Consider the following 14,430-nt stretch of genomic DNA (forward strand, 5'->3'; position numbering starts at 1 on the left):
GAAGCATTGTCCAATAACTGTCTTGCCAGCTCTCCCTGAGCTGGCCGTTGACAACACAACAAGATTCTGTCCATTGTTTCTGATCATTGACCTTTTGTGTTTGAAATTTGGGAATAAGTCCTCAATTTTAACTATCTCCTCCTGCTAGGTACAAGGCAGAAGATCAGCGAACTGAAGGTAAGAACAAACCTGGCAGCTTCCTGCTCTATATAACTTAGCTCCTTGCTGCATAAACTGGATGTCAGAAGTAGCACTGTAACAGGTACATGATCGAGATCCTAAACTTTTGCAACTAGATCATAGAGGTTCTGACAAGCATTGCTCATAAATATTCAGTCATCAGAAAGCAGTGAGTAGCCAATAATTTAATGCACAATATGTTGTATATGGGTGAAGCCTCACACCAGACATGCTAATTCTAACATAAATGTGACCAGTAGACGTCTGCATCCAACATTTTCCTTATATTAAATTTACAATGTCATGTGTATTAATTATCGTAAGAAAATAGCATTACCAGGTATTGCAGTCATGCCTGACAGTCTCTCCAGGGCGATATTCCTTGCCATTGTGTGGACACGGGCACATTTCTGGAGAAATGCATGTGTTCTCTTCTTGTACCTGAAGAATAAATGACGCGTAAACTATACAGTAAGAGGTAAAAACAGGGCGCTGTTTCATTGCACATTCGGATTTCTCACCTGCCCATGAGGACACATGCAACCTGATATGCATTTTGAGCTCACACAATCCAAATCGTAGTTCTGACACGTCTTTAGACACTCGGTACCTTGGGCTGTAGGGTCATCTTCTGGGCAAGAAAATCTACTCATTGGTGAGTCACAACTTGCCTCTCGTTTGGCTGGAAGAAGGGAGTTTGGAATTCAGTATCAATTGGCTACATTTAAAATCAAGCTGAGATGGTAAATGTGACAGTTTAGGAGCACAAGTTGTACAGTATTTATGCTACATGCGTCTTTAATCGATTGAAAGCTATAATTAATGGCTACTTAATGATTATAAAACTTATATGTTGAAGGAATATTACTTAGGAGTGCGGACACAATGAGTTAACTAAGACTTTGGTATTTCTGTTCAGAAACCTTGGTGTGAAAATAATGAGCAGTTCACAGAAAATGTCTTAGAATTGGCACTAAGTTCAAAAAAATTGTTATTCATTCATAGGATGTGGTTATTTCTGATTACTCCAGCAAATATTAGCTGTACCAAATACTTCTCCTAATTTAATGTTAATGTTTCTAGAGGAGTGATGATCGGGGATCAAATGTTCATTACCTGGAGCTTGGCATAATCAGCACACACAGAGAAAAGCATTTGCTATTGATTCTATGCACTCTGATTTGACGGAACCACTGTTCAAGCCACATCCACAATTTATAGTGAGCTGTGTTAACTTACACTGTTCAAGACAAACAATTGATATCTGCTGTTCGAATAAAGAAGGTTGAAACTTATGTTCATCTGCTTTCAAAAGATATGTTATTGACTTGTCTTCAGAATAGAGTTGATTTGGATCAGAGAAGAGGATTCCAGTGATGAACATGACAATAGCTGTGCATGTGTTGGTGGCATTGGGAGACAACTGGAATATGGCATTGAGATAGAGGATCAGCCAAGATCATACGGAAAGGAAGACCAGGCTCAAAGGCCCAAATGGCTTACTCCTGCTCTTGATTTTTATATTTCTATGTCTCCATGTCCCTTACCTGATTAGGCAGCTCTGTGATATCTGACAGTACTAATGTTCAAAAACCAGCAAATGTCTGGCTGACAAACGGAATCTGGAGTTGTGATCATAACAATTAATCTTGTATATTCTTTTCACATGTTTCAGTGGTGCATCTTGCTAACCAATTCTATTGCAAGTCATGGTGTTGTTTGGAAGCTTAACAGTAAATTATAATGCCAACCTGCATACTCTCAGCAAAATAGTTCCTGCACACATTTAGAAGCACCTAGCCCTGTCTAAGCTCTATGGGCTTACTGTGAACAGAGTCTACATGAGAGAACATGTATACATGCTCCCATGTATTGGGAACTGAAATGATACTTGAAAGCATTTCTCGGTAGTTTAGTTTAGAGACTATTAACATCCCAATAGGTTTTCAAGCATGCCAGGCAACTGGCAGATCAAAAAATTCATTGGAAAATCTTGTGGTGTTAAATGTCCATGGGAACCTCTGGGGTCCAGAACAAAGATTCTCTTTGGCTCCTTAACCCTCCCTGCACCACCCACCTACCCACCCACAACAATCCAATAAATATTCAGACTCTCACCTCTGCCACCCTCTTCTGTGTCTAAGAAAATGTTTGGTGGATAATGATGGGCTAAATTATTTGCACTGCAACGCATCACACCATTTTCACAGTAACTGCAAAAAGAAAAACAAACAGGTTGTTTGAAACTTGGAAAGTTACCAAAACTTCGACTCAGTTGGCTACCTTGAAAGAAAAGACTAGAAAGTGGCAGAACCTTACAGTTTAAACAATGAACTCGAATGTCTATATTTTAATACACAAACAAGTCCTTGCTCATTTGAACTGGTTCTATTTACAAACAGAGTGATCATTCTTGAATTTAACAATAAACTCTGAACACTGAATACCTGTAAATTTTTAATTAAAATAAGCAAAAGCAATCGCATTCGTGTGTAATCTGATTCATTGGTTCAGATCAGATCGGATTGAATTGAATTGGATTGACTTTATGTTTGAAGATTCCCCCTTGAAGAGTCAGCCTGGCAACACTATCCAGGAAGTTACTGCCATACTGGGGCTGCCAGTGTAGTTTCGTAACAGGCAGGATTGATTTAAAGTAGTGAGAAGGTGTGAAAATTTAGGACAGTTTAGAGGCCTCAGCATAGTTAAAAGATAGTGGAAGGCAATGTAGGGCATTTGGATATATAGGAATATATATATTTTACATTTACAGAGTAGAAAAGCATAGGGCCAGAAAAGGCTTTGTGCTGCATAAGGCAGTGTGCAGCATAAATATTTCCCAATGTTCCACTCCTTTAGATTTCTATCTAGTTCTTGTTCCCATTTTCCACACCTTTGTTTCCTCTGCCTCTCTGCACAGGACCCTGTGAAGAAATATGTATGTATGCATATACTTAAAGGTTTTAGGGTTTGCTTTTCAAAGTAGTGGCATATGGGTGTTGGTTACTTTTACAAAGTTACTTTTTAGAAGAGGAGAAAGTGAGGTCTGCAGATGCTGGAGATCAGAGCTGAAAATGTGTTGCTGGAAGAAGTGCTTATGCCCGAAATGTCGAATCTCCTGTTCCTTGGATGCTGCCTGACCTGCTGCGCTTTTCCAGCAACACATTTTCAGCTACTTTTTAGAAGAAACTAAGTTAGACAGTCCTCCAGAACTGAGCTCAGCCCATACGTGCCAGAGAACAGGTGATTGCAAATGCTTAGTGTGGTAATGGAAAATTGTTTTTAACTACAGGTGATTTACAACAGGTGAAATAATCATTTAAGGTTATTAGCTTGTTTTACATTCACAATAATCAAGGATTGATTTTAGCTCTGGAAACTAAGAGATTGATTCCTTTTCTAGGGCAATTTCAAGGAGCCCTGACTGGAATTGGTTGTAAGTATTGTCTCTGTCCTAAAAAAAAGGAGGGAATTTTTTTTTAGAGAAGTTAAGGGAATGGGTTACCTCAGTAGAATGGTTTAATCTGTTCAAATTTCAAGTCAAAAGTGTTTGGTTAGAATCTACAAGTTATTAGAAGCTGAAAAAAATCTAAGTTCTCAGTTTTGTGAGCGTTCATGTAAAAAGACTCCACAGTTTACAGGACAGAAAGTGAGAAGCATCAGTTAAGTCAAGCTTAAAGATTTGCTATAAAAATATAATTTATCTACATCTGAATCACTGTAAAATGCTGATATTGCAATATAGGTTGAAACTTTCCTTTCAGCAGAAGTGGGTACTGTAGATGCTGGAGATTAGAGTCAAGATTAGACCGGTGCTGGAAAAGCACAGAAGGTCAGGCAGCATCTGAGGAGCAGGAAAATCAATATTTCAGGCAAAAGCCCTTCATCAGGAATCCTGGTGAAGGGCTCTTACCTGAAACGTCGATTTTCCTGCTCCTTGGTTGCTGCCTGATCTGCTGTGCTTTTCCAGCACCGCTCTAATCTTGAAACTTTCCTTTGCTGAGTGTTTTAAGATTTTTCTGACTACACTGTATATCAAGATCATTTCTGCTTAATTTTTGCCTTTTGTATAATGAACTTTTTTTTGTTAAAGGCACTCTTCAGCCTTGTGTGACTATGTTTCAGTGAATGACTATCATGTTATCTAAAATAAAAATAGATCTATCAAGCCAGCTTTCATTCTGGGATCTGACTTATCCAGTATTAACATCAACTGGGATTATAACAAAGGACTTGTTCCTACTCATCAACTTAAGCATCTTTTCTCTTCTGTCTCAGCCCACGTTCTCTTCTAGAGTTGAAACAGTTTTAGACATGTCGTAAGGAGCAACTTATTTATTCCCTTCAAAATATTACATACAATGTATGGATATGATGACCTTGAATGTTATGTGCTCCAACACAACAATCCTGGGCTCTTCAAACTATCTTAAGTACTTTAAACCCAGTGAACAGTTTGCTTGCACTACTTACAAAGCTTGAATATTCTTGGTGTTATTTGTTGACCACCAATTAGGGGATGATCAGCCATGATCATATTGTATGATGAAGCAGGCTTAAAGGGCCAAATGAACTACTCCCGCTCACATTTTCAATGTTCCTATGTCTACTGACTGTATCAATGTACTACACAGATATATTTAGAGGCTTTCAATTGCTCACCATGCATTGCTGAAAACAAATTGGATCAGGCAAGCCCTGAAATAGGTGCTTTCCATTTCTAGCTAAAGTGGATCAGAGTCTGTTAATCAGGTTTACAACCCTGCAAAAGGACCACGTTCACAAGAAGCGATGATGAAGGTGATGTGTGGTGCATGTCAATCCAATTTGTAGTGTATCACACCTGATAAGGAAGGCCAAATCTAAGGTGGTTCAGACCTCCTGCATGCCCATTCCCATTCTGTGCCCAACCTGATAGTCCCCCTCAATATCACCACCAGCAATTTGCAATTGTCCACCTGAATGGAAATTTGCAATGCACGTTTCACACATCTCAAACTTTGTCAGGCACAGCGGTGATAAAATTATGTTTGAAATCCCAGGAGCTTTGGCGTGGCACGATGGCTCAGTGGTTAGCACTGCTGCCTCATAGCACCAGGATCGTGAGTTCGATTCCAGTCTCGGGTGATCCTCTGTGTGGAGGTTGCACATTCTCCCCGTGTCTGTGTGGGTTTGCTCTGGTTTCCTTCCACAGTCCAAAGATGTGCAGGTCAGATAAATTGCCCATAGTGTTAGGTGCATTACTCAGAGGGAAATGGATCTGAGTGGGTTACTCATCTGAGGGTCGGTATGGATTTGTTGGGCCGAAGGGCCTGTTTCCACACTGTAGAGAATCTAATCTAAATAGTGTGAACATCATGATTTTTTTTTAAAAAACAGCTTGACAGGCATTCACTCTATTTAGATTACCAGATGGTGTAGTCAAATGTAATGTCCTCATGAGGTTTGTAGATTTCGCCATTGAAGTAGCAGAAGCATTTAGATCTGGGCACACACTTGCCATCTTCATTGACAAAATGATTGGGTGGACAGTAACATCCTTCTACACAGAATTCAGTGCAGTCCTCATCTGGATTCGAGAGTGATCTGCAGCTCTGGTTACATGGTGTGCCACACTGTTCATATATCTGATCGTCAGAACAAGTCATTTCTGTCATAATAAAGTTTTCATAAAGAAAGTAAGAATATTAATACAGAATGCTATCGCACAATCTGTTTACAAATTACCGAACCATGAACACTGTCACATAGGCAAATGCAACAACCAAAATGCCATTCAAATCAATTAGCAATGCAATGAAAAGTCTGCCAATTTGCCTTTAATGCTCATGCAAAAATGAAATACAGCATCTGCAGGAAATCTGCAATAACAGCAGAAAGTGCTGGATATACTTGTTTGGTTCTCGACTTTTTTCATGCAGAGTGTGGTGCATGTATGGAATGAGCTGCCAGAGGAAGTAGTGGAGGCTGGTACAATTACAACATTTAAAAGGCATCTGGAAGGGTATATGAATAGGAAGGGTTTAGAAGGATATGGACCAAATGCTGGCAAATTGGACAAGATTAATTTAAGATGTCTTGTCAGCATGGAAGGGACTGTTTCCATGCTGTACAGCCCTATGATTCTATGACTCTCGGTCTGGTAGTTTCTGGGGAAAGAGAAGAGCAGTTGAAAATGTGTTGCTGGTTAAAGCACAGCAGGTCAGGCAGCATCCAAGGAATAGGAAATTCGACGTTTCGGGCATAAGCCCTTCATCAGGAAACCTGATTTCAACAGAATTCTTCAACAGAATTATGCCTGAAACGTCGAATTTCCTATTCCTTGGATGCTGCCTGACCTGCTGTGCTTTAACCAGCAACACATTTTCAACTGTGATCTCCAGCATCTGCAGACCTCATTTTTTATCCAAAGATTATTTAAAGAGAAGAGCAGACCTTGTACTTGATAAAGTGCAGCTAAACTTACTGCTTTTTAATTCTTTTTTGCAATGTGCTGGTTAGGAGAAGAATTTTGACCAAGATAACTGGAGAAACCTCCCCAAAGGATCTTATAACCTCCACTGGACAGACAAGGGACCTTGTCCTTGGGAATAGTACCTCTGACAATGTAGCATTCCATTGATACTGAATAGTGAGTTAGCATTTGACTCTTCACTTGAAAAATAGGAAGCAAATGAAAGAGTGAAAACCACTTACCACAGAAGTCTGGGGACCTCCAGGTAACAAGTACCCCTTTCCTGGCACACGTTTCAGCATAACTGGAAACAGCAGAACACAGGCATTCGTTGCCATTGGAGCATGCGCACACATCATAGTGACAGATCTTGAGGAATGGTGCAGGATTCACCTCCCGGTGACACGGTTCAAACTCAGTTAGCAATAGAATAGAGCAAACCTCCTCGGCATAACTCACTGAAACACAAATGTTCTACTGTGGTGACAATTCCCCAGTAAGATTTGTTTCTAGATCAACAATTGTGAAACAAAACTAGTGTCAAATTTAATGTAACTCCCAATGGGATCATGTGGGGCATTATTCGGCCAACCTTCCCAATGTCACACTTTTATTAAATGAAGTGTAAAACCATCAGTTTACTGGAGAGGTTTTTTTGAAAAATCCCAACACCATAAGACATAGGAGCAGAAATTAGGCCATTCAGCCCATCTGCACCGCCTTTCAATTGTGGCTGATAAGTTACTGAACCTCTTCCCACAAGCTTTGATCCCCTTAACAATTACCACAATAAGTAGACAAATGAAAAGAGATGGTAGTGATATAAAAAAAGAAGAGAGCTAAACCATACAAATTATTTCTCCCAACTACTTCACCAAAGCGTAAAAAGGTTAGATATCTGTCTTTTTCTACTTCACATGGAGGATGTTCCAGCCCATATTTTAAGAACTGGTCTTCAGACATTAACTGATGTCGCATATTGTGACATTACTCCATTATATACTTCCCATTTCAACATATTGTGGAAGAATTCAATGGTTAAAGGCTGAGGATGTTCTTTAGTTATTATGAAATCAGAAAGAATCCATAGAACCTGCAGGAAGCCAAAGTTTATTGAGACATTGTTAGATTTGCTTACAAGCATTGCCTTGATTGATGAGCTGTTTACTCAAAGCCTTTCCTTAATGTCCCATAGCAAGAAACATAATTGCAGTTACTTATAATTGAATATCAAGAAAACATCTGGATTACAAGAAACACCAACAGTAAAGGAACAATTTGCTTATTTACTCGAACATGAATTCTCCATAACTTATCGGCTTTAAAAACAAAGATACGGAGTTCATATCTTTCATAAAGAAACTAGTGTGGGAGTTTTTCTAATTGGTCAGTCAGGAACAGGTACACTCCAGTCACAAAAATATATCATTGTAAGTTACATAGAAAGGCTCCCTTTACTGTGTTCTACATTGATATCTTAGCTCAAGTTAATGCCCTAGTGTGATTTCTTTCTATCATCTTCACCAGAAATTCTTGCAGCTCTGAATGAGATTAACAGTGTGTCTCAATCAGTGCTGGATCATGTCCAGTGAAAATGTGGTGAAGACTACATAAGTTCATTTCATAAGAAATATTTACATTGAAAGTATTGTCATCTCATCACTCTGGGTCAGACGCGAATTAAAAACTCCGAAATGAAAAGGCACTGCGTCAGTTGACCTCCCTTCCATTTTGAATAATAATTAGAACAAATGCTTTAGCCACCATGAAGTGGTTAAAAGACTGTGGTAAAGCTAAGTATCGATCCTCCAGGGTAATGTTAGTGGTTGAGGCTGCAAAGAGATTTGAAGTTTAGCCATGCAGGTTATAACATGTGAACTAAAAGATGAAGGTTTCCTACAATATAGTGTTACTGTAAGCCTGTCACCACATGGACAACAATCTGGGAAAACAGGTAATCCATTCATTCTAGAAGTGGTCAGATGATCATTTTTTTAATTTCAATTTGGCAGGTTCTATGACCACCAATAAGATAACATTGTTCCCAATCCATCTGGAGCTGCATTCAATACTGTGCCTGCAGCAGCAGTACAGATTCCATTAGACAATACAATGTGATCAGGCCATTTTATCACTGGATTATCTGTCATCATTCAATTGGATCATGGATAATTAGTTTAACTCAAAGTTTAACTGCTTTCACCATAGTGTTTGGATATTCTATTTCGTACATAAAGTGGAACTTGATAACAAGCAGATAGCAATGTATTAAACATCAATATAACATTCCTCTCAGCTGGAGATTTATAATAATCACATGAAAAGCAAAAATAAAGGCTGTGACAATTTCCCAGTCTCTGCTATTTGTGTGTGGTTCTGCATAGGTTGGTGGTTTTAGCTGTATTTTCCTTTGACAGTGGCAAGGTAATAACAAGATGACATGACAGAGAAACTTTAGCAATTTTTTGTTCAAAACCTCAACTCATTTCAATGCTACAACAAACTGATATGATGACCATTTCATGACCTGAGTCATTGGAAATCTCTCGTCTCTTCATTAATTGTGATTCAGTCACATGACAGCAATTGTGAAAGTTGCAGGTCTACAATCCAACCTCTGTCAGTGTGACGCAGATTGTAACATTGAGCAGAGTGGGACTAAACATTTGTTCTCCACTAGAACTCCTGCATCATTCTTATAGTCTTTCGTAGGAGTTATCAGTTCCAATATTTAGCATCAGCACACGGTCAGTTTCAGACATATTTCCAATAAATAAAGACATCCTAAAATATGCACACCCATCCAGAATCAGCAAGCCACACACACTGCAGCCAGAGTGAAGGCAATTGTAGGTGATAACTCAGGGTTAATGCTTGAGAGATTGAGAAACTTTATAAGCACAGGAATGGAATTTGGCAATGGGAGCAAGGAAAAGCTTAATTAAAAATTGCATCATTAAAGTCATTAAAATGCTGACTATCAGTTTGCTCCAGCATATCATTAAAAGGCTGAAAGAATATAAAGAGAAATGGGTTTTGGCAAATGCTTAGTTTAGGGATACTTGTAGAAAGAAATTTGATGTTTAAACTTTCTTTCATGTAAGATGTCCCAAGGCCAAAGTGCCATACCTCGTGCTTTCAAGTCCCTGTACCTCAGAAAAAATGAGGACTCTAGTTTCCATTTCTCTGTAGAGAACAAAATGAGAAACTAAACTACTGGTGAGAGAGGATATTTAAAACCTATGTCATATTTAGTACAGGCATGAAGATAATACAAATTATAAACTGTTTAAATAACTAATATTTTAAACTATATTAAAATTCACTTAAAATATAACCATCACAGCCACTTACACAATTCATAAGTCCCTTCCTAAAATTGTCAACAAAGCAAGACTTTCTACATGAGCCAACCTTCCTTCGTATTTCACCCTGGTGCCACAGAGATGTCAAAATGCTTTTCTGAAAGGCATTTGAAAGTTTAATTTGAATTGAAGAAGGTCCCTCCACTGCTTAATCCTGGATAACTGAAAGACTTTAGAAATAGGAAAGTCTGTGAAACAAGATGTGTGGTCCCAAACTATGACAGTTTGTTTTTAGAAAAAGGACTTCGATACACAATAGGCCACATGGTTAAGCCAGTCTGTTTGTGACCCAAGACAAAAACAGAAATTGTTGGTAAAGCTCAGCAGAACAAATCTGAAGAAGGGTCACTTGTCCTGAAACATTGACTCTGCTTTCTCTCCACAGGTGATCTGCTGAGATTTTCCAGCAATTTCTGGGTTTTTTTAATGTCACAAACAGGCTGTTTTGTTTCTGATTTCCAGCATCTACAGGTCTTTTTGGTTTCAATTTGTGACTTATCCTATCTTTTGAAAATTAAAACAAAAATTACTCTGATCAGCAAACTCTCTGAGCAATATGACATGAAACATCATCCAAATAGGCCATGGACCCTGCTACCAGCCAACTACACTGAAAAAGTAGAACAACTTTACATCAGAAGTAGAAGACATCCTCAATCTCCCCCTTCAAGTTCACCTGAGAGCTACCTTTCTAGCTACTACAAGCAGCATCACAACTTACTGAGAATCTTTCACTTCACAACATCTCCACTCCATCTAAAGCATCAATTCATCCTAGAAAGAAACAGTTCAGCACAAAAAAAAATTAAAATCATATTAGATCGCAACCATTTCTTGTGTTGGATCTTTTTGTGTGTGAGAGAGGTCACATTTAAATCTGCGAGACAAGTGTGTGTTAATAAATTAACGTTTTTGTTTTAAATGCACAAATAACTTGCTGCTGGAATAAATGAAATTGAGACATGAGGCTACCTAACTTCACACATGAAAACATACTTTGATATCAGACAATAAGAAAAGATAGATTCTGTCCACAACATTTGAGAATTATCAGCTTGGGTCAATTTAAATGGCCTCCTTTACATTGGGGAAACAGGCCGCCTACTTGCGGAACGTTTCAGAGAACACCTCTGGGACACCCGCACCAACCAACCCAACCACCCTGTGGCTGAACACTTTAACTCCCCCTCCCACTCCGCCAAGAACATGCAGGTCTTTGGCCTCCTCCATCACCAGACCATGGCAACACGACGGCTGGAGGAAGAGCGCCTCATCTTCCACCTAGGAATCCTCCAACCACAAGGGATGAATGCAGATTTCTACAGCTTCCTCATTCCCCCTCCCCCCACCTTATCTCAGTCTCAACCATTGGACTCAGCAACGCCTTCTTAACCTGCAATCTTCTTCTCGACCTCGCCGCCCCTACCTCCTCTCCGGCCTATAACCCTCACCTTAACCTCCTTCCACCTATCGCATTCCCAACGCCCCTCCCCCAAGTCCCTCCTCCCTACCTTTTATCTTAGCCTGCTTGGCACACCCTCCTCATTCCTGAAGAAGGACTTATGCCCGAAACGTCGATTCTCCTGCTCCTTGGATGCTGCCTGACCTGCTGCGCTTTTCCAGCAACACATTTTTCAGCTCAATTTAAGTTAAGCCAAGTTAATTAATAGTTAATTCACTCAATGCCATTGTTGGTGAAATGTTTTAATTTAAATCTTATTTCTGATATAGTCTTCACAATAACTGTGCAAGAGATAGGCCAAGTCATGAGAGTAACACTAAGTCAGATTGTTGCTTGACTAGTCTGTGAGACAGTTCTCCCAACTCCGAATCTAGTTCCACATGTTAATGAGGAAGATTTTACAGGTATTTGGGATTCATCCTGTCCTGATTTAATGCACACATTGCAGCAAAATAATTTTACTGATTTTCATCTTGTAATTCTTTGCAGCAGTTTGATATGACTCAATGGCACTCCATCAAGCAGCAGTTGTGACTCCACCACAATGCTATAGAACTGCGGTCAAATTTAGGCCAAACCAGGTAGGAAAGACAGGTTTACTTCACCAATTGATTCATGCATTCAGTCACCAGTAACATCCAAACAATGAACACCACTGCTTGCAAAACCAAGGTAATTTTGCAGATTCTTGTCCAGTAATATGACGACTACATTATCATACATTTGATGTATCACGATGGTATGTATAATTATGGAAAATAATTTTTAACCACATGAGATTGATGGTAAACAATGCTAATTGTTAATCTAAACTAATGAAATTGCTGTAAATGCTGAAAATAAGACACAGGAGCAGAATTAGGCCATTCGGCGCATTGGGACTGGTCTGCCATTCAATCATGGTTGGGATGTTTCTCAACCCCATTCCACTCATTCTCTCCATTACCACTAGTGTCCTTACCGATCAAGAACCTATCTACTTCTGTCTTAAATACACTGAATGACTTGCCCTCCACGACCCTCTGTGGCAAGGACCTCCACAGATTCACTACTCACTGGCTGAAGAGCTTCCTCCTCATCTCAGTTCTAAAGGGTCATGCCTTCAGTTTGAGCTGTGCCCTCAGGTCCTAGTGAGGGTGGCACGGTGGCACAGTGTTAGCACTGCTGCCTCACAGCGCCAGAGACCCGGGTTCAATTCCCGCCTCAGGCGACTCTCTGTGTGGAGTTTGCTCTGGCGGCGTGGGTTTCCTCCGGGTGCTCCGGTTTCCTACCACAATCCAAAAATGTGCAGGTTAGGTGAATTGGCCTGGCTAAATTGCCTTTAGTGTTAGGTGAAGGGGTAAATGTAGGGGAATGGGTCTGGGTGCGTTGCGCTTCAGCGGGTTGGTGTGGACTTGTTGGGCCGAAGGGCCTGTTTCCACATTGTGAGTAATCTAATCTAATCTGAATCCCACTCTTGAAAGCATCTACTTCATGTCCACTCTATTCAGGCCTCTCAGGCCTGTAAGTTTCAATAAGATCCCCCTCTCAGCCTTCTAAGCTCCATCAATTACAGACCCAGCCTTCTCAAATGCTCCTCATATGTCAAGCCTTTCATCTCTGGAATTAATCTTGTGAATCTTCTCAGTTCACCCTCCAACACCAACACACCCTTCCTTAGATATGGGACCCAAATCCTAAATAAAAACAGAAAACGCTGGAAGTACAAAGCATATTAGTGAGCATTTGTGGAAGAAACAAGCCCCAGATAACAGCTAATTGGTGCTTCCACAGGCACTAACCAAGCAGCTGTGCATGACCAACTCTTTCTGGTTTATCTTTGTTTGATCATTTTATGGGCAGCTCTGGTATGCAAAGATGTAGAGAAGAAAGGAACTTAATTTCTGAGAAATGTGGTAATTATGTTGGGTCCCGTGTTTAATCTGGAGTTACTGGCAGTACCTGTTTGAAGGCAGTTTTGATGAAAACTTACAGATGCTAGCATTGCAGAGAATTATATTGTTTTACTAAGATCTCATGAGGAAGGAACCTGATGTTGGTTAGTAAAGGATCACATTTGAAAGCTGTCTTTTTAATTAAAATGCAGAAATTGCAGGAATAAATCAAGGATCATTCAACAATCGGTAGAACAAAGCCTTGCAGTCCTGAGAAATATCTTTGACGGGGCTGTATTATTTCTTATTCTTTGCCTTCCACCTCAATTGATTAAGAATAGCTTGCCTGGAGAGTAGATTTATACTCTAATGAAATACCTGTAAATGCTGGAAATAAGGCATAGGAGCAGTATTAGGCCATTTGGCACATTGAGTCTGTTCTGTCATTCAATCAAGGTTAGCATGTTTCTCAATCGCATTCTCCTGTCTTCTCTTCATAACCCCTGATCCCCTTATCAATCAAGAATCTACCTATTTCTGTCTTAAATACACTCAATGACCTGCCTTCCATAGCCCTCTACAGCAACGAGTTCCACAGATTTACAACAGTCTGACTGAAGGAATTTCTCCTCATCTCAATTCTAATGGGTCATCCCTTCACTACTAGCTGGACAGCTAGAAGAGTATTGATTTGGTGAATGGGACTATTGGTGCATGCAATAGGAGAACGAAACTTTGAATGGCTCTCCAGTCGATGTGACCTTCGTTCCCGGGTTCACTATCAATCTGTAAATGCTTCCGATAGGCCACTGTCAGGCAGTAAGAGCAGAGACTCTCCTAATCTGCCACAACTGTGAGGTAATGCAGCATAGCAGACCTCCAATGTTTACAGATGCTACAAGGAGGACCTTCCAAGTGACCAACAGAAAAAGAAGAAAAAAATTCTCACAGAGTATATTAACAGGAAAAACCTGCTGATCTGCATTCAGCGGATGAAGCCAGAGAGATAGGAGATGAAGAGACCAATCCTTAGATGCGCAGCCTAATCCAATGTGACTGATCTTACTAACAACTTCCTGATGTCTTTTGGATTTG

General features: G+C 39.9%; 1 protein-coding gene across 1 annotated transcript in view; it reads right to left on the reverse strand.

Moving 5' to 3' along the window:
• The window catches only part of vwf (von Willebrand factor), a 121,528-nt gene that overhangs the window by 76,706 nt on the left and 30,392 nt on the right, over nt 1-14,430 (reverse strand). The window contains exons 15-19 of the mRNA XM_060842954.1: nt 6,877-7,092; nt 5,590-5,830; nt 2,299-2,393; nt 702-862; nt 518-621 (exon numbers count right to left, since the gene is read on the reverse strand). Coding sequence (XP_060698937.1) covers nt 518-621; nt 702-862; nt 2,299-2,393; nt 5,590-5,830; nt 6,877-7,092 — 817 coding nt within the window. The remainder of the gene's footprint in view (nt 1-517; nt 622-701; nt 863-2,298; nt 2,394-5,589; nt 5,831-6,876; nt 7,093-14,430) is intronic.

Source organism: Hemiscyllium ocellatum, chromosome 23 (assembly GCF_020745735.1).
Source record: "Hemiscyllium ocellatum isolate sHemOce1 chromosome 23, sHemOce1.pat.X.cur, whole genome shotgun sequence".
Lineage (NCBI taxonomy): Eukaryota > Metazoa > Chordata > Chondrichthyes > Orectolobiformes > Hemiscylliidae > Hemiscyllium > Hemiscyllium ocellatum.